Source organism: Colletotrichum navitas, assembly GCF_030913465.1.
Source record: "Colletotrichum navitas strain CBS 125086 chromosome Unknown LY79scaffold_29, whole genome shotgun sequence".
Lineage (NCBI taxonomy): Eukaryota > Fungi > Ascomycota > Sordariomycetes > Glomerellales > Glomerellaceae > Colletotrichum > Colletotrichum navitas.
The window spans coordinates 1-25,393 of record NW_026850575.1 but is presented as its reverse complement, the minus strand read 5'-3'; the positions used below and the strand labels follow the sequence as shown (position 1 = coordinate 25,393).

General features: G+C 54.5%; 6 protein-coding genes across 6 annotated transcripts; 1 reads left to right on the top strand and 5 right to left on the bottom strand.

The window, feature by feature from the left end:
• Nucleotides 1-330: 330 nt before the first annotated feature.
• On the bottom strand, nt 331-3,324 carry LY79DRAFT_659277 (uncharacterized protein). Its single transcript, XM_060562742.1, has 2 exons — nt 2,978-3,324; nt 331-2,924 (listed from the first exon to the last, which is right to left on the bottom strand). The coding sequence occupies exon 2, from the start codon at nt 2,825-2,827 to the stop codon at nt 587-589; it is 2,241 nt and encodes a 746-aa protein (XP_060414138.1). The 5' UTR covers nt 2,828-2,924; nt 2,978-3,324; the 3' UTR covers nt 331-586.
• Nucleotides 3,325-6,437: 3,113 nt separating this feature from the next.
• Nucleotides 6,438-7,001, bottom strand: LY79DRAFT_579672 (uncharacterized protein; the record flags this gene model as incomplete). The annotated part of the gene is made up of 2 exons (XM_060560044.1): nt 6,438-6,812; nt 6,873-7,001. 2 exons carry the CDS (start codon nt 6,999-7,001, stop codon nt 6,438-6,440), a joined length of 504 nt encoding a protein of 167 aa, XP_060414137.1.
• A 2,220-nt stretch (nt 7,002-9,221) lies between these two features.
• On the bottom strand, nt 9,222-11,305 carry LY79DRAFT_553657 (FAD binding domain-containing protein). The gene has a single exon (XM_060557797.1). It carries the CDS (start codon nt 11,124-11,126, stop codon nt 9,363-9,365), a length of 1,764 nt encoding a protein of 587 aa, XP_060414136.1. The 5' UTR covers nt 11,127-11,305; the 3' UTR covers nt 9,222-9,362.
• A 3,139-nt stretch (nt 11,306-14,444) lies between these two features.
• LY79DRAFT_579670 (uncharacterized protein) lies at nt 14,445-15,410 on the top strand (the record flags this gene model as incomplete). The annotated part of the gene is made up of 3 exons (XM_060560043.1): nt 14,445-14,706; nt 14,793-15,246; nt 15,308-15,410. The coding sequence occupies 3 exons, from the start codon at nt 14,445-14,447 to the stop codon at nt 15,408-15,410; spliced, it is 819 nt and encodes a 272-aa protein (XP_060414135.1).
• A 4,193-nt stretch (nt 15,411-19,603) lies between these two features.
• Nucleotides 19,604-20,294, bottom strand: LY79DRAFT_553654 (uncharacterized protein). The gene has a single exon (XM_060557796.1). It carries the CDS (start codon nt 20,121-20,123, stop codon nt 19,797-19,799), a length of 327 nt encoding a protein of 108 aa, XP_060414134.1. The 5' UTR covers nt 20,124-20,294; the 3' UTR covers nt 19,604-19,796.
• A 1,837-nt stretch (nt 20,295-22,131) lies between these two features.
• On the bottom strand, nt 22,132-23,688 carry LY79DRAFT_590171 (tannase and feruloyl esterase; the record flags this gene model as incomplete). Its single annotated transcript, XM_060561115.1, has 3 exons — nt 22,132-22,701; nt 22,804-23,349; nt 23,575-23,688. 3 exons carry the CDS (start codon nt 23,686-23,688, stop codon nt 22,132-22,134), a joined length of 1,230 nt encoding a protein of 409 aa, XP_060414133.1.
• Between the last annotated feature and the right edge of the window lie 1,705 nt (nt 23,689-25,393).

Sequence of the window (25,393 nt, the reverse complement as noted above, 5' to 3'; positions counted from 1 at the left end):
GTCATCGTGATCGAATCAGTCTGGACCCGGAAGGGCTGGAGTTGCTATTTCCCGTCGCGGATAGCCGAAGCGTGCCCTCTGTCTCGTGGTGGTTGGGATAACATTCTGTCGGTGTTTCCATCACACGGATAGACAAGATGGGTTTCTGGACGTCGCAAAAGACTGCACGAACGGCATGGTGCGGCGTCTAAGAAACAAACCCCTTTAAACTCTCTCTGGGCATTGACCTCTGAGTTATGCTTCATGATAGCCGTCATTCGCGCAACATGGATCACGTCTGCCACGTTGGTTACAATCGCTGGGAGCTTGCAAACGTATCGAGAGCCCAACCTCACTTCCTGTATTTGTGTCTCTTGTCGACAACTCTATTAAAAAACATGTGCATGTTGCAAACTACTCTATCCCGCTATCTTGAAAGCCAACAACGTGTCATTGCTAGGCAGCTGGCGCTGCGGTAGCCAGTCCCTGCGCTTGATAGTCGCCCAAATCATCATCCATCAAACATCCCCCCCCTCCGGCCGTCAATTCTTTTTTGGAAGAGATCAAGAAATCCATGATACGCGCTCGCTACCGTGTTGCTTTGCCTTCATTGTTGCTCGGGCGGGGTAGCACGGCTCGGCTCCTTCGACTCACCACCCAAACGCAAGAAGTCGCTCACCAGGCGCTTCGGTTTGGCGAACGCTCCACCGCCTTCGTCGCCCCCATGTTCTCCTTCCTCGGGTTTCTTACCCTTGCGACGCTTCTTGTCGATTATGAGGGATTCTCCGCCGCCCTCACCGGCCCCGTGTTTTCCATCGTCGTCGATTTGGCCCCCCTGACGCTTCGTTGAGGTTCCGGCGGGTCCTCCTCCAACTGACGCGGACGCTCCGCCCTCCGCATCACCTCCGTGTCCTCCATCTTTGGCTTGCTTGACTCCTTTATCCTTGCCTGATCTGAAAGGAAGACGGAATTTGCCCCAAGTTCCGGATTTCTTGTCGACATCCTTGGGTTGGTCGACTCGGGATTTCTCCTCCTCCTCAAACTGCTTGATACGGCGCATCGTCTCGCGAAATTCCTCCGTCTCCTCTTTGTGCTTGGCCTCTTCTCGTAGTCTTTTCTCCTCCCGCTCCGGGTGCAGCATCAATGTCCGATCGCCCGTTTCCAGATCGGCGGCCGCTTTTCCCGGGTACTCGGCAAAGTACCGACGCTTTGCGGCCTCCGATGCCTGTTCCAGGACCCTGACCAGCGTCTTGTACGTCGAGTACTTCCCCTCGACGAGCTCTCCAAACTCTTTCTCGAGCCAGTCCTTGAGATCGCCCGGGCGGTCCATCCACTCGGGCGGAAACCAGCCGGCGAATTGGGAGAGGTTGCGGGCGTTGTACTTCCAGGCAGGATGCGGAGGTCGAGGCAATTGCTGGAGCGGGTGCTCGTTGAGCAGATAGTGGCTTGGCACTTTTGGAAACATGCCGTCATACTCGTCCGCTCGGCCCTGCTTGCTTGTTGTGGTATCCGACCACACAACAGAGTAGCTGTAGTCAAGGAAAACCACTCGGGGCTCCTCCAAGTCGACGCCGTTGTTTCCCAGCGTAAGGAAAATGTCCCGGGCCAGAAAGGTGTTACGGTCGATGCCTGCGTGCAAGAAAGATACACAGCCGTCAAGCAGCGTTCGGAAAACCTTCAGTCTGGCGGACAGGTCGCTGAAAGACACCCCGGATTTGCCGTCTTGAGAGCTGGGAGGACTCAAGAATGCATTGTTGGGAACCATGAGAACACGCCAGTCGTCGTCGTCGCCGTCGTCATCGTACACGATCTTGCGGTCGCACATGCTCTCCATGGAGGCACCCTCGATGTATTCCATGAGAACTGCACCGACGTGTCGCTTCCGAACGTCGTGCAGGTCCTTGAACTCGAACTCCATGGCCCAAGTGCCATGATACTGCGGGGCGGGATGGGGATGGCCGGTGATCCCTTTGTTGTACAAGTGCTGCAAGGCGTTGGCCTCGCGACTGAGCAGTTCATCGGCCCAGTCGTCCTCGGACATTTTGCCATGTCTTACATCCCAGTCTTCGGCTTGCGGGAAGAGCACTGGATCGAAGACTTTCAGCACCACCTTCATTTCTTTATCGAACGACTTGTAGCTGTTCCGAACGCCCCCCGACTGCGTGTTCGTTGGCGCTTTCACAACCTTGCAGAGCACCAACTGTATTCCGCGGCCGACGCCGCCTTTGATGAGCTCGAGAACCTCGACTCTGGCAACGTCTCGTAGCGAGAACGTCGTTGTCGAATCGAAATTGCGAACTTGTCCCTTGGGAAGCTTTTTTTCAAGCGAAGGAAGATGCGGAAGCCCGTGGGGCGGGGCCGGGACGAGGGGCAAGAGCGTCAACATCTGACCCGGGGTGTACCGCCGAGACTCTCGATTCAGTAAGGGCAGGTCGGCTTTCTCCTTGTTGATCCCCTTCTTGGATGTGATGGTGTGGCCGTTGTAGGGCGCGGCATCCAGCGCGGGTCCATCCTTGTACACACGCCGGGTGTTTGAGTGGTTGGGCGGGGGAATCGTCGATAGGGGGATTCGGGCAATGCTGGGAGGGAGAGGATCTTTTTTGGAGGACGGGGCTGTCGCCGCGACGTCACCGGTGTGCTTGGGGATGATGCTGGCGTGGTTGAATGAAGAAGACGGAGCGACAGAGACGTTTTTGGGGTACCCAACTGGCGTCGAGATTCCATCATATTTCACCACCCTGATGTCTGTGGAGCTGGACGAAGAGGGCGTCTGAGTGCGAGACATTTTTCCGGGCTCGGCTTCGGAGTGCGGGGCTGTCGCCGGTGCTTGATTCTCGTCCATAGGCATGTCGCCTGAGTGGCTGGATGAAGGAAGCGTTGATGAGAGAATTCGGGTATGGTAACGATGACGAGTCTTGTGTTCGGTTCAGCAATGTGACTGCAAGCTGTTGAGAGTAAGTACCGTGTACGAAAACCTTTCGGCAGGGAGATATCGTACAAGTAGATGAGCTCGAAAAGGAGCGATGGGGATCGTGGAGAGGCCGCGAAGCGAGGCGAGGCGGGCAGTGATGTAAAGTAGAGAGGCGAAGTGAGGCAGGCAGTGATGATGCAAGATAAGGCTAGCATCGATGTAAAAGTGAATGGCGAAGTGAGCTAGGCAGTGATGTGAAGTAAAAAGGTGAGGTGAGGTAGACAGTGATGTGAATCAGAGAAGTGAGGTGAGGTAGGCCACTGAGTGGTGTGAAGCAGAGAGGGAAAGCCTGGTCAGAGAAAGAAGAAGAATACCAAACAGGCACCAAAGAGAAAACTCAGAAAAGGCTTCCGGGTTGCCTGGGTAGAGGTAGAGAGTAAAGAAAGAAAAAAAAAAAAGAAGGAAAAAAGAGAAAAAAAGGGTTCCAGAAAGATGGACAAAGTTTCCTGGTTGCACGGGTCTAGTAGCGTTTGCCAACCGGACACAGAAAGCCAGGAACCAATCACATGCATGGCCCAGAAGCTGGATTCCACGAAGGCAGACACACAGGAGTCAGCAGCCAATACAAATCTCTACTAGGTAATTACTGGCCTGCTCGAGGAATTGTCAGCTCCTCAGTCGAATGGCATACGCACTGCTGCATGGGCTGCGACGAGCACTCGAGGACGGCTGGTTTTATTTTGGCATAAATCGAGACCTTGGACCCTAGATCTATCTGCCCTGCTCCTGGATCTTGGTGCACTTTGTCCAAGAGTATCTAAAACCCTTGGTAGCATCTTGTAAGCGGGCTACAAGCAGAGGTAGAGATCAAGCTTGGCCACAATGGAAAATGCGACCGCCCCGTGTATCAAACTTCTCTTAAAAATATCAAAGAGTACAGGCAGCCGTCCTTGGCGGCGGATGCCCGCGTTTCCCGCCGCGCCCCTTGTTCTCTCACCAGCCGAGACTCTGTTTGCAGCTCCCGAGTCCCCAAGTCTTCTCCAAGCACCGAGATGCCACACGTGCTGCCATAGAGAGAGAGAGAGAGAGAGAGAGAGAGAGAAAAGGAAAAAAGAAAAAAGAAAAAAACGAGACAATATTATTCAGTGTGGAAGAGAGAAACTTGCTAGGTTTTGTTTCTCTGCAAGGCCGGACTCATGTCACAAAGGCCACGGTACCCGATCTCAACACCCAAACAGCAGTCTTTTTCCTGACGCCGCGCCCAGTCAGTCGCATGACCGCATAAGATTCTCAGGGAACACCGGTCCGCCAGCGCCACTGCCTGCAAAAGACTGCGGCCGCAAGCAAGAATTTGACCTGCTCGTAGCCGTTGCTCCGCGACATGGGCAACTTCGCCCCGTAGAGATTCCTTCCCTTACAGCAGCAGATGCTGTCCGAGCGGCAGCAAGCTATTCTGAGAGCCGGACGTGATTCTGGGATTGCTCAAGAGTCCAGCTAGAGACGACTTCCCGTCGACACGGGTACCATATTGACAAAACAAGTAGAAGGACGTGGGGCCCCCCACCCGCAAGACGATCCAGGAGATCCCCGATCGACAGAGGAGACGCCAGTGGAGCTTTGGTAGCGTTGATGGACGTCTGGGTGGCGTAACGTCTCCCCCCCCCCGGGTTCCCAGAGGCTCCAGTTGGAACGGAAAGTACCGCGGCAGGGGATTCTGGGGGCCGATGGGAGGGAGGATCAAGTCCCTAGGCCTGGCCCCTTCTTAAGGTTGCACAGGTGACATCAACACTGGCCGTGGTCTTGCCAGCCCGCCATGGATAAGCACTTCGGTCAGTGTTTGACGTCCTGCAAGGAGCGGCAAAGCGCAGACCTGCCGATGGTCGGCGTCAGACTTGCTCTCGCCACATTCGGAGCGACGCTTCGAGACGCCTCGCTGCCCGGGGGACGGGGGGTGCTCGGGCACAAGCACAAAACTGAACACGTCTATCTGACTGTGTACACGTATCAACTGAATATATCCATCCGTTCTAGACCCCATAAGCGGCAGCCCAGCTCGTCCGGTACACGAACATCTCGAGACGTATAGCCCGATACGCAGCACCTCTGGCCAGTGCCACGTCTCCGGTGACGCAGAGTAACTGCCGAAGCAGACTTCGCTTCAGCCATGGCTGCATCCGCAAATCGAGCCCCCACCAACGGGACCTTCACGCCGTCCTTCCGGAATCACTTTTGTCGATACGGAGGCAGCCGGCATCCTGCCGGGCACTCCACCACGTCAGCCAGCACGACTAGACACCAAGTACGATCCATCCAGCCGCCGGAGACTGCAACTCGCATTGCAAGAGCCCGCCCTGATGGCGAGTTGTCAACAATTTCACCCGGGTTGTTCCTCGATGCTAACTCATCGTGCCTAAAGCCGGCCTTGGACGCTGTAGCTTGCACTGATGCCCCCATCGATTCGCCAGGCCACTTCGACCCTGTGGCGTATACGCTCCCGAGAGTCAAAAGTTTTCGGCATTGTCTCATGCCATGAGCAGGAGTTGACGGATCCAACCCGACGAAAATCCATCCCCCCCCCCCCCCCCCCCCGCAAACGACCGAACAAGCTCGCTTTTTCGGATACAAGTGTCTTTGGCCTCCTCCCCGAGACACCGAGCTTTTATAAATAACAGGGACCGGCGTTGTCACAAAGCGATAATCTACAGGCGAATAGGAGACACCGACTGGTCTACGGAAGCCAGCCTGAAGGCCCCCCCCTCCCCCCAACCCCCTCGAAAGACCCGACGTCCGCGGCGAAGCTGACGATCCAAAGGACCGGACGGATACTGGACACCAATTCGTGAGGTTTCACTCCCTTCTTCCAACCTCGCCGTCGATGAAACTCGCCGGCGGGACCATTGGAACAGGTACGAAAAGGGGGAGAGAACGTCCATCGTTCGTCAAAGGGAGATTCGGTTTGCGGAAGAAGACGGAATGTTAATGGGGCTGCCGTAGACGATTGCGCAGAGACTCCCTTAGATACAACGCGGCACGCCGCGGTAAAGCATAGTATGCCTGGATTGTCTTCATTGATCTCCCCCCCAACCCGATGCTCAGATGGCCTCGCCGAGACTGGAGATCGGAGACGGAAGCGGCCTCTGGAGGAAGTATGGTATGATGGTCCCAGGACGAGGCGTCCGGCTACAGCCTACGGGGGGGAAGGGTATTTGTCTAGTTTTGCGTGCGGAACGGCTGCTGGAAGACTATGTTGCTGCAGGTGCTTCAAGACGCCGAGAGCGCATCGAAGATTAATGAATCAACGGTCGTGGATCTTTTGGAACCTTAGTAACTGTTTTATACCAGAGTTCGAGGTATTATTGACACATATCATTTGCCATGATCACAATTGGGAGACAGACATCCAGGTTCATGTACATGGCGAGTAGTATATGAAAAATGGTAAATTCAAATGTGAAAACCATCAGGTATCATGATATTTTACAGTCATAGCTCATAGACGTCCACAATCGCGTCATACAGCTCTCTCTACCCTGTCGAAGACCTCGTCTTAGGCCCTCTCCTTGTGCTCGCCAAACGCCATCTCCGTGTCCTCCGAGCCCTTCTTAAGCTTCTCCGCCGCGCCCCGCCGGCGTAGCATATCCTCGACCTCACCGGGCATAACGCCGCTGTTGCGCTTTCGGATGGCCTCCTCCTCCTGGGCGATGTACTTCAGCGGCCGCTTCGATGAGGTGGCGTCCTTGTCGCGGAAGACGAGAATATCTTGGTTGTTAGCGAAGTAGCGGTCGATGTCTTCGAGCGAGCGGTCCGACGTCTCCGGGTAGAAGAAGTAGACGATGGGCACGAAGGAAAAGTTGAGGACGGTCCAGATGATATAGAATTGCCAGCCGAGGGCGCTGATTCCAGGAGGCGTGATCTCGACGACCTGTGGGTGGTTGGCGTTAGTCAAAGGATTTGTGACAGACGACGTCATGGGGAGACTTACCATGAAGTTGACGATCCAGTTCGTGGCAGTCCCGAGGGCGGCACCCTTCGTCCGCATCGATAGACTGTTGATTTCGGTGGGGTATAACCAGGGAACTCCCTGCCAGCCGATGCCGAAGAAGTATGTCATCCTTCCCCAGACGAGCGCCAGCAGCGCCGGTGCCGTGTTCCCAGTTGCTGGCTTCCAAGGTTTAGGCGTTGCGCGAGAGCCAAACGGCGCCGTTGGCCAAGGACAACGAGGCGGGCAGGGTTCCGGGGGGGGAGCGGTGGTCGCCCGTTGGCACCGGCGCTTGTTAGGCCGGGCCGAAAAGGAAGACGGGGGGCATGGGTGGGAGAGCAGGCCCCCTGCCTGGGCTGAAGTGGGGGATGGTGGAGAAGACGACGGAAAGGCGATGCATCATCCATCATTGTTTGACGGGCAGGGGGTCGGCGAGAGTTTCGGGGTCGAGGCCGGCGTCGAGTGAGGATTCAGTCGGTGTTGAGCGGACGGCCAAAAGGGCGAAGATTCGACTTTGCTCGATTCGTGTTTTTTTTTTTCCGTGTCAGGGCCCCCCCAGGGGCAGAGTCATCTGTCAACCACAAGCACCCCGCATACTCGAACTTGATCATCGCTGCGTGCCCATGAATGCACTGCGCAGGTGCCATATTGGTATTGTGTCCGTATAGGTAGTGTTGTGACGAAAAGATGGGCGAGGGGATGATGGAGCGGAAGCAGGGCGATGTGAGGAGAGATGGGGAGAGAGAGAGAGGGAGAGAGAGGGAAACAACGTAGAGGTACAAGGTACACTGCCACGGTACGAAAACGTGGCCTGGGGGGTTCTCGAAGTTGACGCGACTGTCGTTGTCGTTGTCGTTGTCGTTGTCGTTGTCGCTGTCGTGGAAGGAGCGATGCTAGTTTCTTGGTCGCTGCCGAAAATGGACGGCCGATGACGTCGACAGGACCCACCGAGGCTCTCTGAAACGGCCCTACAAATGGTACCTGGGCAGGGGCACCTGGGGCACTTTATCGGGTAGGTTACAGGTACCGTAGGTAAGTAAGTACGTACCGACACACGCACACAGGGTCCCTCGCCGTAGTCGAAGCTTAACCAGGTCGATCTCGGTGTTGGCAGGGGCGCCTGCGACGCTAGGCTCGTTTCCGGCCATTGGGAGCGGCATATCTGCCGTTGGACGGGGGGGAGATACTTTGCATTAATCCATCCTATCGACGATGAAAGAAGAAGAAGAGGAGGAGGAAGGGGTTGCAGGAGGATGCTGAAAACCTCATCACGGTCTGGGTTGCCGTGGCTGCCGCTGCGGCTACATGATGGTTAAAGACGCGACTTATTGGGCAGCTTCTCACATCTCGAGTCTGACGGGGCAAAAAAATCACTTGGGCAGTTGACAGAAATCCCATATGCGAATACAGTAGAGGCATATGCACTATGGACATCGTCGGCGCCAGGACGTCGACAAAGAAGGCCCTCCCTCGCCAGCTTCCCCCCCCAATTGCATCATCTTTCTCTGCCTTTTTCCCACTTGCTCCATATTCCCCCGACCATTAATCCCAGTGGGTACTGGGGAAGAGTAGGAAAGAAAAAAAAGAAGAAAAAAACAAGAAGGAGAAGGGCCAGATCCTCCTCAACCCCCCGAAGGGCATAATCGGTCCGAATCCCAACACCCGCTATGATGTCTTGTTGATGCGGGTAGCGCTGCGGCGCATCAGTCTGATGTGTCGCCCCCACCAAACTCTGTTGCCTGACGTCTTGGTAACTAGAACAAGAGGGAGGGAGAGAGAGAGAGAAAGTGCGAGGAATCTAAACGCGGAGAGCAAGGAGGGTGTGGCCCGGCCACCGTCTGCTGGCGCCGATGAGGCTCTGCCGTGTCTGTCGGGACATGGCTGCGCGGGGGCGGCGCTTGGCTCGGCGAGTCTCCGGGGGGGGGAGGGGAGATGTCGTCTTGGCGGGTGCCAGCTTTTGTCTATCCCTCGCCTTTCACTTTTATTTTTACTTTTCCTTTTGTCCTTTCGTCTCTTTTTCCTTCTTATTTTTCTTCCATTTATTTGCTTCATCTCTCGCTCACTGCGCCCCGTCGCCCGAGACAGCGGAAGCGGGAGCTGCTCCGCCGGCCCATCAATCTGATTCGGCTGGGTGTTGCCGCCGAGAATACGGCCGAGCAATGCGGGATAAGCGGACGGGCCCCCCTCCCCGCGCCGCAGTCTCGAACACATTGTTTCAGTCAGAAAGAGAAAACAGAAGGCAGTGGAAATAGCTGGCTTTTTCTATGAAGAAAAAAAAAACAACCCTGGTTCCGCGGGGGATCAGTTCCAATAGGAGAGATTACTTGCTCCCCGACGCCGGAAAAAAATTGGAAAAAAAAAAAAAAAAAAAAAAAGGTGAAAAGAACTCCTTTCGTGCTCAGACGCTTGCAAACCCATGGATAACTTTCCGCTCAGAAAAAAAAAACCCATTCGCGAACAACGCGACGGTCCTACCGCCCCCCCTCACATCATTCACATCATGAGGAACTCGTCCATGCACTCGGCCGGCCCGATGAAGGCGACGTAGCCGTCCGGCCGCACGACCGCCATGCCCGCGCCCCCGCCGCCGAACCCGTACCGCCCGTGCAGCACGCCGTCCGGGTCCCTGTACCCGCCCCGGCCGACCGCCTCGCCCGCGTACACCTTGACGACGCCGTACTCCTTGAACCGGCCGTCCGTCACGAGCTTCTCCTCGGCCCGCTCGAGGCCCTCCTCGTCCGTGTCCGTGCCGGCGAAGAGGAAGACGGTGTGGTCGCGCGCGCTCGCGAGCCCGAGCAGCCACCCGGCCTTGTCGCCCCGCTCGTCCGCCACCTCGCCGTCCGGCGCGCGCCACCCGCCCCGCACGGGGCCCTCGAACCCGAGCGCCGTGCCCACGATCGCGCTCCGCCGGTACTTGATGGCCATCTGCGAGATGAAGGTGAAGACCGACCGCCGCCGCGCGCGGTTGCCCCAGATGCGCGGCACGATCCACGGCATCAGCGCGTTGCGCACCGTCGTGAAGAGCGTGTTCTGCGACGCCACCATCGTGAAGATGCGGTCCGTCCCCGCCAGCAGGTGCCGCCCGACCGGGTGCCGCTCCTCGTGGTACGTGTCGAGGAACGCCTCGTCCTTCTCGCCCCGCAGCACCGCCGCCAGCTTCCACCCGAGGTTGATGGCGTCCTGGATGCCCGTGTTCATCCCCTGCCCGCCCGCCGGCGAGTGGATGTGCGCCGCGTCGCCCGCCAGGAGCAGCCGCCCGTCGCGGTACTTGTTGACGCCGCGGCAGTTCCACTTGAAGCTCGTCAGCCACAGCGCCTCCTCGATCTCGAGCCCGGGGCCCATCATCTCGCGCATGAAGGCCTCGAACTCCTCGACGTCCGGGTCGCCATCGCGCTTGCTCGCTGACGACCGCTCGCCCACCATCCGGAGCACGCCGTCCTTGAGCGGGAAGGCCACCATGACGCGCCGGCCGAGGAAGAGCGAGATGCGCTCGGCGTCGTACTCGCCCCGGAGCCGCGCGTCGCAGAGGATGTACTGCGTCGGGTACTGCGACCCCTCGAACGACACGTCGGCGCTGTGCCGCACGACGCTGTGCGCGCCGTCGCACCCGACAATGTACTTTGCCCGCACCATCTCCTTCTTCTCCTGCTCCTCCTTCCCCGACTCACCGCCGCCACCGCCGCCGCCCCGGATGAGCGTGGCGCTCGCGCGGACACCGTCCTGCTTGATGTCGCATGCCGTCACGCCACGCTCGACGTGGGCGCCGTAGGCCTCGAGCTGGCGCAGCATGGCAGCCTCGGTGTCGGCCTGGGAGATCCACAGGGGCAGCGGGAAGCGGGTGTCGTCGATGCCGAGGTCGTCAAAGGTGCCGGTGACGAGGCGGCGCTTGTTGCAGTAGATGTTGACGCCGGGGCCCTTTGTGCCGTCCGTCAGCATGGACTCGGCGATGTGCGGGTGGCGGTTGAGGAGCTCCTGCGAGCGGCACTGGACGGCGAGCGCGCGCGACTTGTCCGACGGCTCGGCCAGCTTGTCGATGAGCCGGAAGGGGATGCCCTGCACCGACAGCTCGAGGGCGAGGGTGAGGCCCGTCGGGCCGGCGCCGACGATGAGGACGTCCGTGTTGCTCATCTTGGGCAGACGGCGCCTGGGAGGCTTGGGGGAGGAGGAGGCGGAGGAGGCGGTAGAGGGGGTGGAGGCGGAGGAGGTGGGCGACGACGCCAACGGTGCCTTTTCGGTGGGAGACTTTGGCGAATGCATTTGGGTGCGGATATGTTGCTGATTCTCTTGATTACCCTTGTCGTGCTAGTGTTGAGCGACGAAAACAACCATCACTCCTATCTGAAGCCGAGGGGCGGGGGATGGCAACTTAAATACCGTTTGCTGCGTTTGCCTTTTTTATCATTTTTCGTTCCGCCAGTCGTATAGACTACACGCCGCGTGCCCGCGAAACGCTCAATGGAACTCGCTATGCTTCGGCGGGTTCAAAGTTTCCAATGCCCCGACATCAGCTGGACGAGTCCATCGGGGGCGAGGGGGTTTCCCCATACTAAGCTCCGCGCCTCATCTCCTGGCGTACGTCACGCTCGGTCTGGGAAACCCGAGGTATGGTTTCCCGTAGACGGCGGCGAGATTTCATGTAGTCGGCGCCATGTTCATTGTTAATGATGAGAGGTGCAAGGCTGGCCGCATCAGCCAGCGCTTGTCCTTGCGGTAGTGTTCATTCGAGGGCCGGGGCCGGATTGTGACCGAACGGCGGTGGTGTTGAGTTTGCCATGTTTCCCAGATCGGGTCAACTTTCCATTTAGGCGACATGTTTGTGCTGTGCCTGGCTTGGCTGTGTAGCATCGTCCTCTTTGGGATGCCAGATGGGCTCTTGCTGAGTGGTTGGAAGCGTGCTGGAGACGGATAGCGGAGGCTTGGGCCAGGCTTCCCGTGCATGGAGTCACGTGAAGGTCGGCGGTCGGGAGTCCAAGCCACCGATGCACACCCTCGATATGATATGCAAGTTGGGGCGTCGGGGCCCTCGTTGTATGCAAAGCAAGCTATGCATAATCGTGCAAGACGATTAACAGGGTTTGGGCGATGATCCTATCGAAAGACATGTGACATAATCGTTGTCCTCGGGCCATGCAGATAGGGTGAAGCCATGGCGGATAAAGAGATAGGGCGCGTTTGCCTTTGAGGTTGTTAAAGCGGGCAGCCGGAGCTATTCATGCCTTTGAGGGGGTTCGGGGGTTGTTTCAAGATGCATTTAAACCAGGAAGGTGAGGTGGTCCTCACTCAACCCTTGATTTGTTGTGCGGGTGGAATGCGTCTGATGTTGTGACAGTTGAAGGTTGGAAGTTGATAAGATTCCGAACCTTGGGATTCTAAGCGAATCAACGCGCACCCTACCGCTGGCTGCTCTTTTCACGGATGAACACTCTCTTGAGTATCCCCACGACGCTCGGCTCCGACGCTGGCTTGGAGGCGCATCACTTCTTCCAAGCGCCCAAAGTCTGGATTTCATGGCTCAATGCATGCTGGTTGATGCTGGGTGGGACTGGCGCGAGGCTCCTGCTTTATTGCCTAATTCGAATAGCAGCATGTCATGCCATTGGTCGCTGCTACATCGCGCTACCAGATCGCGTGGCACGCCAGTCTGCGGGATGGATGGATAATTGTCACACAAATATGGCGAGCAAATTCGTCCGAATTAAGTTAGCGGCTTTCTAAGTATAAGCCAAGTCGGCCATGCTGGTGAGCGTGTCGGGATGTTCATCGCTAAGCACCCTTCTTTTATTGTTTCTTGCCTCCATCAACTGTACCTCTAGCTCTTCTGCCTCCTTCTACCCCCCTTGAGTCTGGTATGTTGAAGCTAGGTTGGCTATGCTGGTGAGTGTATAGGGATGTTCCTGACCGGGGCTTCCTGCACGAATTACTACAGCCTGTTATATAACTACCCAAGTCATATTTGTAAGTAAGTTGCTTTATTCTAGTCGATTGCTTTTCTCTGACGGCTCCTTGTGCAGCAGTGGTTCTACATGGGGTATTAACACCTAACATTGCCCCCGAGTTTTAAAGACGCCTGATGGAAAGTGTCGCGAGGCACACGAAAGGAAGAGTCTCTGCTATCGCTTTGGATAAATAAACCCCGAAATTTACGCTTTTGTACAAAACTATACTAGTAAATGCATCTCATAGAGTTGCGATGCAGCTGTTGTTGTAATAAGCGACTCTCCTCTGAGGATATCTGATCTGTTTTCAAAATCCTAGTCATTGCTTTTTTTTTTTCGTTCTTTTCGATATCGTCAGCCAGGTCACGCGCCAATTAATTGTCGAAGCAAAAGTCGTTGTTGGCAGAAGCTCTGCACACACACATTACACGGCCAGAGGCCCTACAGATATTAACCTGCTAGTTATGTTTAAATAAGCTTAACATTAGTTACATAAGCTAGAGTTAATAGGCTCTTAAAAGAAGATCTATACAATACTAAAGTAATAGGCGCCTAGGATTACTATAGCTGTAAAGGTAGACTATCTTTAAAAGAATCAGGGCTAACACAGCCGCAATCTAGGTTGTTATAAATTGTAAAGGAGGCTGCCCCTAAATATTTTTGTAGTCGGTAATATCCGAGCACTAGAGCTAGCCTTATGCTAGAGCTATAAAAAACCTTAAAGGTGGATAGCCTTTACATAGTTAGCTAGGTGGAGTAAGTACAGTGACCACTCAAAAGTATCTGAACGTATGAAATTCACCACCCTAAGTCAACTAAACTTATAGTATTTAGGGCAATACACCCCTTAGTTCTAGGTAATACAAGCTTATTTTAATGTTACTTTTCTGTTTTACAAATTCAATTTATATACTATACTGGTATTTCTTTCTCTTTTTACTTGTATGTGTAGAGATATAGAGAGCTTAGTAGAAGTAAAGATACTTTAGCTATCTAAGTCCCCTGTAAGCCCCCTGTAAGCCCCCTGTAAGCCCCCTGTAAGCCCCCTAGTAAGCCCCTATAACCTACATAGTTCTACAAAAATTGGTGCGTTCGGATACTTTTGAGCCCCCACTGTAGCACAAGCCCTATAGTAGAGTTCTGTACAGCTAGGAAAGGATCTTATAGCTAATGCCTATAGGTCTCCCAACTAGAGAACATTGAATATCCGAAAGTTTATACGAGAAGAAAGCAAGCAATAAGAGCTGTACTCTCAATTCTTCTTGCTATAAACATACGTCCCCTAATAGGCATTTAATACTTTAGGTTTAGATTTGCTGTAGATGGCTGTTTCGTTTGTAACGGACTCTCCGGTCTGCGAGTGCGATGCGTAGACCCACTCACTATAACGAATATGTGGTACCCCCCCCCTTATATCTGTCTGAGTAGGTGAAGAATTCACATCAATGACGACACCTACTAAGGTTAATGCCTGCTTGTGAATTAAGCTATATAGACGGAGCACATCCCGAAATGTTATTTCAAAAGCTTGAACGTGTTTGCCAGGCAAATACTCCGTACCTCTACATTCAGGCCGACTTAACATACACATCATCTAACCACGATGGCGAGCACTTATCACCCACCCCGTTGTCTTACCATGTTCTTAATACTGTCCTGTACCCTATTCATCCCATCGTGCCTGGGAGCACCTCGAGACCCTGCCCTCCGGCTAGCACAACGCGACCCTTTCGATCACATGTACTACGCAGCGAAGGGCGACTGGGTCTGCGACAGGAGTCAACTTCGAATAATCAATGCAGCCATTTCAGAAACACAAGCAATCGCTAGACAAGCTATCAATGTTCTCGCAGTCCCAGGGGCCGAAACTTCAGAAGCATACCAAACCTGGTTTGGGCCGTGTACGTACGCCACTTATCCGCAGGCCACAATGCAGGGCATAGGCTATAGACCATTTATACTGACTGGCTATTAATACTTGACGTAGCGAATGCCAATAGTTACAGAAAGAATCAAATCATAACGCACCACTACCGTATTGCATCTCAAAACCTGCGGCAGCCGTCGACGCCGGTTACATTCGACGTAGGAGGCACACCGCAATATCGAGTAGCAGGCCACGCACCGCCTGTCACGAGGAATTCCATTGTCTACGGTTGCATCGATCCATTCTCCAGTCGGCACTTATGCTCGAACACTGTGGCTGCTGTCGTCAGCGCAACGGCACATAAGGCAAGCTATCTGGATGCCACAGTGATTTACTTTTGCCCCAGCTTCTTCAGCTCAAGCATCATTTCTGAAACACAAATGAAGAATCAGTGGAGACAAGGGCGAGATGCTAAGATGTCTCGAGGCATGGTCCTGCTCCATGAGCTTCAGCACATGGCAATTGCTACAACAGACAATGAGGACTGTGTAGACTTGAGCTATGATTCAGCAAGGTACAATTGATAGACACTATGAACGAGTTGCGAAAATAGGCTAACGTTAATATTGATATAGCTGCGCATCTTTACCAGACAATCAGAAAATACAGAATGCCCAAAACTACGCTTATTTTGCTCTTGATGTCTTAGCTAATCCTACAAAGGGAAAGCCACGTTAGAGCAGTATTATGTATAAATATTTATAATTTTAATTGATAAAGCTTTGTAATAGTCTGTATGTTATCATGCTTTTATAGATAAGCTATCTAGAAACAAGTAGGTCTTGCTTAGGTACTTAGTCCCTGGCTTAGGCTTGCTCCAGTCTTATAGTGGCAACAGCTTAAGTTAACCGCCTAAAAAGGATAGTAGGGGTTAATGTGAGTCGTGACTATTGTGGTTGCTAGCCAGTCTGGCAGCTAGTGGATTTGCTGGGAGGGCTTACACTATTCTCCCTATGTAATCCATTAATCCATAATGCCTGCAAACCTCATTACATTTGCTGAAGTCGATTGCCGCCTGAATGCCACGTCCATCGTGTGGAATGCATTTGGCGGCTTATCGAGACGATGCATGCTCCCTTTCGAGGCATCTTTGACACAGATGCGTGTATTTCCGACCAAGATGCAGCAAGCAGGCCCGTCATCTTTTTTGTCTTTTCTTTACACGGCATTACTATTTCTCCATTCCTTGTTTCTTTTCTTATTCCTCTCTTTTCTTTTCCTCATCTCCTGGAGGATAATGTGGCGCAGTCTACCCGTGCACGATGCACCTAAATACCTACTGTGGCGGCCGCCACAGCCGGAAGAACCAACTGTTTCACCGCCCATCCCACCACACTTCCAAGGGGAAAGAAATCCCAACGTTGCTTTATTGAACTTTGACGCACGCGCGCTTCTTAAAGACGCGTCTTTTAATCATCGTCATGATTGCAGAGGACGACATTATAGATGATGAGATTACACAGGAAGATTGGGACTCTGTCTTCGCATCCCATTCGCGTACGTCTTCTCTCAAGGTCTTTGTACTCCTGTTTTAACCGCGTCCCATAGCCTTGAGTAGCAAGCGCAGCCAATCCTTTGGCGTCGGGTCGCTACCCTCACCACAAGAGCCGAAGCGACCACGGTATGATACCCCCGAGCTAGATTACATCTCTCTGCCCTCGGATGACGACGATCCGGTCGTCCCCGGCGAGCCCCCCGCAGAAGCGGAGCCGGTCGAGGTGACGGTGGACCGCCTTGTGGCCGAGTACGCGCATGCGGCATCGGTCGAGGCGATTGTGGACCGCCTCATGCTCGAGTACACACATGCGGAGCCGAACGAGGCGGTGGCGAGCCGTCTCGTGGCCGAGGACACGCAGGCGGAGCCGGTCGAGAAGACAGTGGACCGCCTCGTCGCCCTGTACAAGCAGGGCGTACCCCTCACCATCTCCGAAAAGAAGGCAAAGTACTATGTCGTCTGGCGTGGCAAAAACTGCGGCATCTTCCTGACCTGGGAAGACTGCAGGGCCCAGGTCAATCAATTCCCAAACTGTGCTTGTGAGCTGCCCATCGGACCTCGTTCGAGCCAGGGGCTCTTCAGCTGACGTTTCATAATGCAGATAAGAGTGAAAAGACATTCCACGGAGCTGTGAGGGAACAACTCCATCTGCGCAATTGACACGATGCTGACGCACGCTAAGGTGAGCCGTCTTACCGAGAAGCTCCTTGACGAACCTCCCGAGGAGCTCGTGAAATTGTTCTGTAAAGAGCTCCTTAAAAAGCCTCGCGAGGAGCTCATCGAACAGCTCCACAGGAAGCTCCTTAGCAAGCCTCGCGAGGACCTCCTTGAAAAGCTCCGCGAGAAGCTCCTTGAAAAGTTCCGCGAGCAGGCTCGTGTACGGCACCATTCTCGTCCACCCCAACGCCCCTCTGCCCCTCTTGGCATTTCCGCTCCTAACATTGCCGCCGCCACGAACTCGACTGGTCATGATTCACAGCCGATCCCACAGCCAGAGTACGTGCTGTGCGAGGAACAACAAGAAGCCATGGACCTTGCCGTGCAGGGCCACAATTTATTCATTACTGGGTACGTAGTCACCGCGCTGAAGATATCGTCTCATGTAGTCCCAACCTTGTCTCTGTGGCAAGCGGCAACTTACGGTTTGTTCTGAATGCTCCCAGGTCGGGCGGATGCGGCAAATCGATTCTCGTAAAGGCCCTCTATCGCAAGTTCAGGAATATGGGCAGGGTTGTCTACCTTGTCTCACCCACTGGACTGGCCGCAGTCAACATTGGAGGAAGAACAATTTTCAGCTACGCCGGCTGGACAGCCACCGACTCAAAGAAGTCGCTCGAGAACCTTAGGAAAATGTCACACCGTACAAAGGTCTTCAAGCGCTTCACGAGAACTGATGTCCTCATCATCGACGAGATCAGCATGGTCGATGCTCAGTGCTTCGAGCGACTCAGTGACGTCATATGCCACATCCGACAACAATCAAATCATGGTGAGGTCGCAAGGAAAGCCCATAAACCGTTTGGAGGTGTGCAGATCATCGCTGTCGGTGACTTTTGCCAGCTACCCCCTGTGAAGCCGTTCGAGCACTGCACTAGGTGCGGTAGCGCTATGCAAAAGAATGTGTCCGAAAAGAAGGTGTCCGGTAGGAGGTTGCCCGGGGGGGCCGACGTCTCGTATTCTTGCCTCAATGGCCACGGCGACTTCAATGACCACGACAAATGGGCGTTCAAGTCTCCCGAGTGGGACAAGTGCAAGTTCAAGTACGTGCACCTGACAAAGATCCACCGCCAGCAGGAAGGGGACTTCATCAGCGTCCTGCAGAAGTGCCGCTTGGGCAAACACCTCGAGAAGACCGAGGTGGACCTCCTTTTGAACAACCGCAAGGTCACCAACGGGGTTCAGCTGTACAGTCGCAGAGATAAGGTCAATTGCTACAATGAGAGGAAGCTTGAAGAGCTTAGTTCTGTTGCACGAAGGTATCGGTGTCTTGATTCCAAAGATGAACCGCTTGAGTATGTATCGGATGAGGACGATGTAAGGCCCCCTCTCTCTAGATCGAAGTTTGAAATTGCCACAGAAGTGCCGCCCTCTAATTAGTCGACACAGTCCTTTCGCTTCCGCGAACGCTACCCCCAGGAAGTGGTCCTTAAGCTTCATATGCCTGTCATATTGCTTGCAAATGTAAGATTTTCTGCCCCAGTACCGGTCTGAACATACGGATTGGGATGAGTTGTCAAGTTCACTAACCCAAACCATCGCAGATTGACCTAAGGAGCCAACTTTGCAATGGCAGCCAAGGCATCATTTGTGACTTCGTACCACGCTCTCATGTTCCACGACCTACAGAACCACAACAGCGCAACTACAAAAATGACCCGGAAGGCTTCAAAATCGCAATGGAAAGGTACAAAAGGACTGTAGAGTATATGGAAGCCACAAAATCGCCCGATGAGTGTAAGTAATAAACCCTCCTGACCCGCTCCCAAGGTTTCTCCTTTTCCCGACCGTCTTCTCATGTATTGCGTCTAGTCCCCAAGGTCAGGTTTCACAACGGCCTCAGCTGTGTCATTGGTCCCGAATGTATCGTCAACGAGGTCGGCCTTGGCGCACCCTACGCCCTCGTATCGCGGGCGCAGATCCCCCTTGTCCCCGGCTGGGCCATGACGATCCACAAAAGCCAGAGCCTGTCCCTAGACCGCGTCATTGTCAGCCTGGCCGACGTCTTCGAGAAGGGGCAGGCCTACGTAGCGCTGAGCCGGGCGCGGTCGCTGTCGGGCCTCAAGGTCAAAGACGCCAGCGAAAATGAGCTCAGGCGGGCCATAAAGCTTGACCTTGCGGTGGAGGAGTTTATGAAGCGGCTCGAAGCTGGAAAAAGTCTGTCGGCCCAAGCTGGGATGCCATCTTAGTCGTCGGGAAGTCAGCGCCCGGCCGAGGTTTTAGAGGTGGGCCTTTCTATGCCACAAACGGTATGATGAACCGCAGTACTTGTTTAAGCAGGATGCTGTCGTGAGAAGCCATGGACTGTAGTTGCATTACCTGATCAAACCTCATGGACGGGGATGGTTTCTCATTAGTTTGTCGGGCTGGTTTCTGGGCACCTTGGGTAAGCGTTCTGGAGTTGAGGGTCTGGCTTCATACAAGCTGCACCGAGAAGGTCAAGGTATATATGTATCGCTCTCCATCAAAGACGAAATTCCACATTTCTGTCATCCCTGGGACGTGATGAGCATGGATATCAACGCGAAGTCCAGGGATGTTGCAGACAGGCATCCAACAACATCTGCGGGGCTCTTTCGACAGTGTGTGACATGACTTGATAAGACACCCTGAGTGGTATGGCAAACGGGGCATTCGGCTTCTCAACAAACCAAGTAGCCTTTTGACGAATGTTCATTTTCTTTATAGCCTATCCGATCTCCGGTAGGCCATGTAGCACATGGCCCTCGTTTACAGCCGGCGACTGCTGCCTCTTGTTTCCCCTGAAATAAACCATTTTTTTCTGACTTTTAACGTATATCATAGGCGCATTGTCCCCCCTTTTGTCATACCTCCACAACCCCGACCTCGATCTAGGTGTTCCTGTTGCCCTCGCAGACGGAGTCGGGGCCGGTGGCTCCGGCCTTCGTGCAGAACTCGCGGAACTTGCAGTTGTCGATGGCGACGAAGTCGTTGACGGGGCCCGGGTTGAGAACGCACTTCATGACTGAGTCCTGCTCCTCGGTGTACAGCGGCCAGCCGGGGCTGGACGGCGCGAGCTTGTTGCTGTCGTTGCACACGAGGGCCGTGATGGTGTCGTTGGCGGTGCCGTCCGAGTTGGTGCAGTGGCACTCGTTGTAGGTGGAGCACGCGTTGGCGCCGGCCAGGAGGGTGGCGAGGAAGACGAGGGCGGACTGCATTGTGAAAGCGAGTGTGTTCGTGGAGAAGCGAGTGTGGTTTTGATAGGTAATAGTTGCTGGTTCGCAGTGTAAAGAACGTTGTGTTTCCGATGCTGATTGACTATTCGTGTGGAGTAGACATCTTGCCGATACTTTATACTATTGGAATGTTCTCCTTCTAGACAAGTTTGCTAGTGTAGACTCCACTATATTAACAGTGTACGGATACGCCTTTGACGTGATGCGTTGCCGGCGGTTCCGCGGTTGAGCCATAAGGGGCTCTGCTATGAGTGGATGAGATACCACAGACCGGAGAGCTTGTATAGATAGTAGTCTTCCAGGCGGCCCTCTGTCGGGGAACCCGAGCCTCTAAGCGGCGATCGTAATCTGCAAAACCAGCATGCGAACCTGACTCGTGCAGAGAACTGCTACCTCAACACGAGCTTCGCGGTCTCGTGCATATTTTTAGCTTGGCTTTAACAATGAGCCGACGTACCCGATAACTACGATTCTCCTCACTCTATTCGACTTGTTTCTTTCTTCAGTTGCGTAGCGAGCACGCCTTGCCCGGTCTCCCTGCTTTGATCCCCATCGCGATATTTGAGGCGCTCGGGACGGTGTTGATTCACCACAGCCAGTCCGCGTTGGGACTCGTCGTGTAACACTCCAACGAGTCAACGGCAGTTACTCCCGCTTCGCTGGCGGAATTTCCGTCGCTCCACCCTCTGGCTGAGTGAGCTTAGCGCCAGCTGAAAGTGCGACCAAGTCTTTGGCCAACTCCCGGTGATTATACTACGCAGAACACGGGCAATAAGTTTCTTTGGACACGACATATAGGTTGTAAACATGCTACAGGGATCATAAACTACCAGGGAGCTGCACAGACGACAAGGGTCGACATCTATATTGTTGCTGCGAATGGGGAGAACGCATTGACAGAGCCACCTCCATTCGGCAATCTACATAGTACATTATGAGTACTGCACCCAGGCCAGTGTTCTAGTTGTGCTTGAGTCGGCGCAGAAACAGATACAAATGTGGGAGCCCCCCCCCGTCAATGTTCACTGTCAGAGTTGTCACTGGCTGCCATGGAATGAATGGATTTGCATCGGACAGCCGGGTCTCCCTGTTAAACGCTCTACCACCATGTGCCATGTTAGTCCCCTTTTGGTGCTTCTGCCCCTGCAATTGTACCCTTGTGTGTTTCCTAAGTCTTAATTAAGCATAGGTTTCTGCCTCTCTCTTTTTATTCTTTTAGATAACGCTTGTTGGTTTTGCGCATGTCTTCCCAGGGTAAGTTAGATTCAGCCGTCTACCTCTAGACAAGGGCGTTTACACTAATTACTTAACGCCCCCCTCCTGTCCACTCTTTTGGTACACTACACTAGTTCTATTACTCCGTATTCCTCTAGGTATTCCTTATCTATACTACCCGAGCCGCGGACTTTGAACACAGGTGTCGCTTTTGACTCTATTGTCAAGGTAAACTATCCGAGGTTCATGAGCGAAACCTACAGTGGCCACACAACATCCCATGCCGCGATTGGCGATGCCCAAACGGCAAGCAAGCTAATCTCTCCCGGTTCGCGCGCATACGTCCGCTCTAAGTCGCTGCAGCCAGAACACCAGCACTGCCGCCGTGATCGTGACCACGGAAATCGCGGGGCCATGAAATGGTCTTGGTATAGTAACGACCAAATCAGTAGTTCGAAAAGTGACGACCGGCAGGTATCCGGCACTTCCGTGTGCTTGCTTTTTGTTGGTACAATTAACGTAGTTTGGTTAAATGTAAGGTAAGAATTATGTTCCTCTTGGAAGACAGTCGGCTCAATAACAAAACTAAATTTGCCGTGTAGGTAAAATATTTATTACTTGTTTGATTCCTGGCGTGACTTGCGGCATTAGAAGCTCCTACTGTCCCAATATAATATGCAATATAGGACCCTGGAAGCCAAAAACTTCTACAATATGTACATCGCTGGGCAGGCCAGTCATTCCGTCGCTAAACGGCACATCGTGCAGCCGCATCTCAAACGCACTCCCAGCTGTCAGGTGTACCGGGGTCGCCTTGGCCCTTGTACACGTTTCGCGCCGGGTATTTGCAGTGCTTCCTCTGCAGGTCAATCTGGCCCGACGCCGTCTTCCGGCTGCCGAGGATGTAGTCCGGCGCGACGCCCTCCTCGACCCACTGGACGATCGCGGACAGCACGTTGGCGTCCGGCTCGAACGCCGAGTACCCGTTCGTGCTCCCGCCGATCAAGCTGGCCCCGGTGCCGTCGTTGCAGTGACCCATGCCGGAGATGCGGAAGTAGCGGTAAAAGTCGTCCAACTCCGCCGAGGGCAGGCTCATGGTCCGCGAGACGTAGTCGTAGTATCTCTCCGAGTTGTCGCTGCTGATCGCCGGGTCCTGCATGCCGTGGTAGTGCAGGATCTTGACGCCGCGCTCGCGCGCGCCGGAGAGATCGCCCTGCCACGTGGACACGTTCCACGGGTCCTGTTGAGCGGCGACCTCGTAATCGTCATAGTTCAGCGTCGAGATGTTCCAGTTGGGGTCATTGTGCACGGCATACCGCCACCAGTCCATGGGGTATTGATTGGGCTGCCCCCCGAGCAAAAACCCCGGTAGGGGTGCACCCGGCTGCATGCGAGGGTAGATAAGCTGGCCCTCCCCGCCGTATACGGGAGAGAAAACGGCACGAACCGTCTCTGCCTGTTCACCGGTCAGGCACGCCCCCGACGAACCACCAGAGCAGATGAGCCCTTCAGGGCGGTACTGGCAGAGGTTCGGGTCTTCGATGATGCCGTCCTCCAGCCCGTCCAGGCCGTCACACTGGCTCAAGATGTCGTTATACACCAGGCCCCACTGGGCGGGCGTGAGAAACCGCGAGTCCTTGCTGGTGCCGGTCTTGAGGAAGAGCTGGCCGGTCCAGTACTGGAGGCTGATGAGGTCGAAGGCGGGCGCGCCGGCGACGATGCCGTCAAAGTCCTCCGGGAATGACTGCGCCTCCTTGAACCCCTGCCGGCCTCCCGTGGAGCAGCCAATGTAGTAGGCCTTTGTGTGGTTCTTGCCGTAGAACTCGGCGGTGATGGCCTTGCCCAGCTGAGCCTCGAGGTGCACGGCGCGGTAGACGTAGTCCTCGAGGACGCCGGGGTTCTCGAGGAAGGGGGCGCCCGAGGTGCCGTTGTGGCCGTTGTTTGTCCCGATGGTGGCGAACTGGTGAGAGGCGCCGTAGTTCAGGTCGGCGTACTTGATGCAGCCGTTCATGCCGCCGTTTCCGGTGCCCAGGAAGCGGCCGCTCCAGTTGAGCGGGAGCCAAGCCTCCATGGACACATTGCTCTTCGGTCCGGTGGTCGCGAGGAGCGCGACGCGGCAGAGGTCGACGTCGGCGACTTGGGACGGGGTCGCGCATGACGGGGGGTCATCGGGGAGGGCCACATTGGTCCCCGCTGCGACGAAGGTCGTCCCGTAGACCGTCGTGTTTGGGAGACTCAGCCGGCCCGCCAAGGACTCGCAGTCCGCAATGGTCGAGCCATGGGCGAACCCGACAGCCACGGGAACTTGGAGTAAGGGGCGAGAAATCCTCATAGCTGCGACGTTAGGTGGCTCCGAGGGATTGCCTGGGTGACGTGACGTCTCAGGACAGCATCACCCATCCAAGTATTTATTCTCAGGTACCCGGGTTGCACTCGCTGCGGTCAACTACCGTGACCACCTCCCGTGAGATCTGCTGCTCGTTCCTGAACCCGCAATTGTGCTTGTGTCCTGTTCCTTTGGGGCAAGACGCCCGGCAGGCGGGCCACTCCCTGGTTGGTCGTAATTGCTTACTACGCTGGGATACCGGGGTCGCGTACGTAGTAGTTGGGGTAAACGGAGTCAGATTTCCGTCTGGTGTTGCATAACCCCGGCCCTAATAATGACATATCAAGCAAGATACTCCGTCTTCTCTGCCTTTCTATCGCCACTGGCTGGCTGTTGTAGAAGTGAATATGTCTAGATTTCTTGAATAGGCTCTGTACATGCATGTACTCAGTTATATATGGTCGAGTCAGTTCAGTCCGATCGCACAATGATTCACACATACCCGAGGTCCGAGTATCCAATCTGATGACCTTTGTCCCTTGTGTGCTGAATCGTGGGATGTTGTACGGCCAAGTGACATGGATGTTCCAGCAAAATCAATGACCATGGCAATACGGTAGTAATAGTGATGGTATTAATGCCGACGGTGATAAATGATAACCTGGTAAGCTGTAAGATTAGATTCGATCGCCTGCCCAAACAGGGTTAGAAAAGCATAGGGGGACGCGGGGAATGTTGCTTCTTTAGAGGAGACATCCACCAGTTGCATCCTCATTAGTAAAAACGATCCACAGTTCCCACGTTCAGCGGCAGAGTATCCCCCGAGTGTGGTTACACTGGATTGCTAGGCACCATCACGAAGTCGGGGGCAATTATGAACAGTCCAGAGAAGGGAGGAAAGACATTGTTCGGGTTTGTCGTTGAACTGAATGTTGTTGTGAGTTAACCCGAAGTGATCATAACGCCACTCTTGAGTTGGTAAATGGTCTGATACTCCGTACCAAAGCTATCGTTGCTTTGGGACCGGGAGGCTCATGGCCTTCACCATTGGCTCAATGATTCCCAAGGTGACCACGGGGGGGTCGCTTCTGCTTCATAACCCCCTCTTCCCCAGCAACGGCGACGCACGGAAGCGCCAATCCAACAGTTCTGCCCGACAGACGACGCGCGCCGACGTAGATTCCGATCCCCTCACCCCCTCCGCAGCTGACCCTTCGTCAGTGCTCCGCTCCCGCCCCAATCTTTCCCGGCCAAGCCCGAACAGCTGGTTTCTAGCAGGCCCGAGCCGACTCTCAGCAGCAAAGACGAAATCTGCCCGCACACATGTGCCATTCGAGCATCATGGATATATAACATATGGAATTTCCCTATTCGTCCAAAGCGTCCTGGAAATGAGATGAAGGGGGGCAGGGTTTTCATGCAATGCTGATGAATTCCAGGAGACTGGACAGCAAATCTGTGGTAACCCGGCAACCCTCCCCAGCTCGTAGGGATGCATGAAAACCGCTCCACAACCATGTGGCGATGGCTTCGGAACTAAGGTTCTTTGCATTTCGCCGAGAAATGAGGACATATGCCTGTGAACAAAGCACTGTAGGCTCTCGGCCAATATCCATCTCTGAAAGCTCTTCCATTGTCGACTGAAATACGTGACCGGGCAGACGCAATGGACTTTTTGGTCTCAGAAGGCGGGCCCCTGGGTTCTTTTACC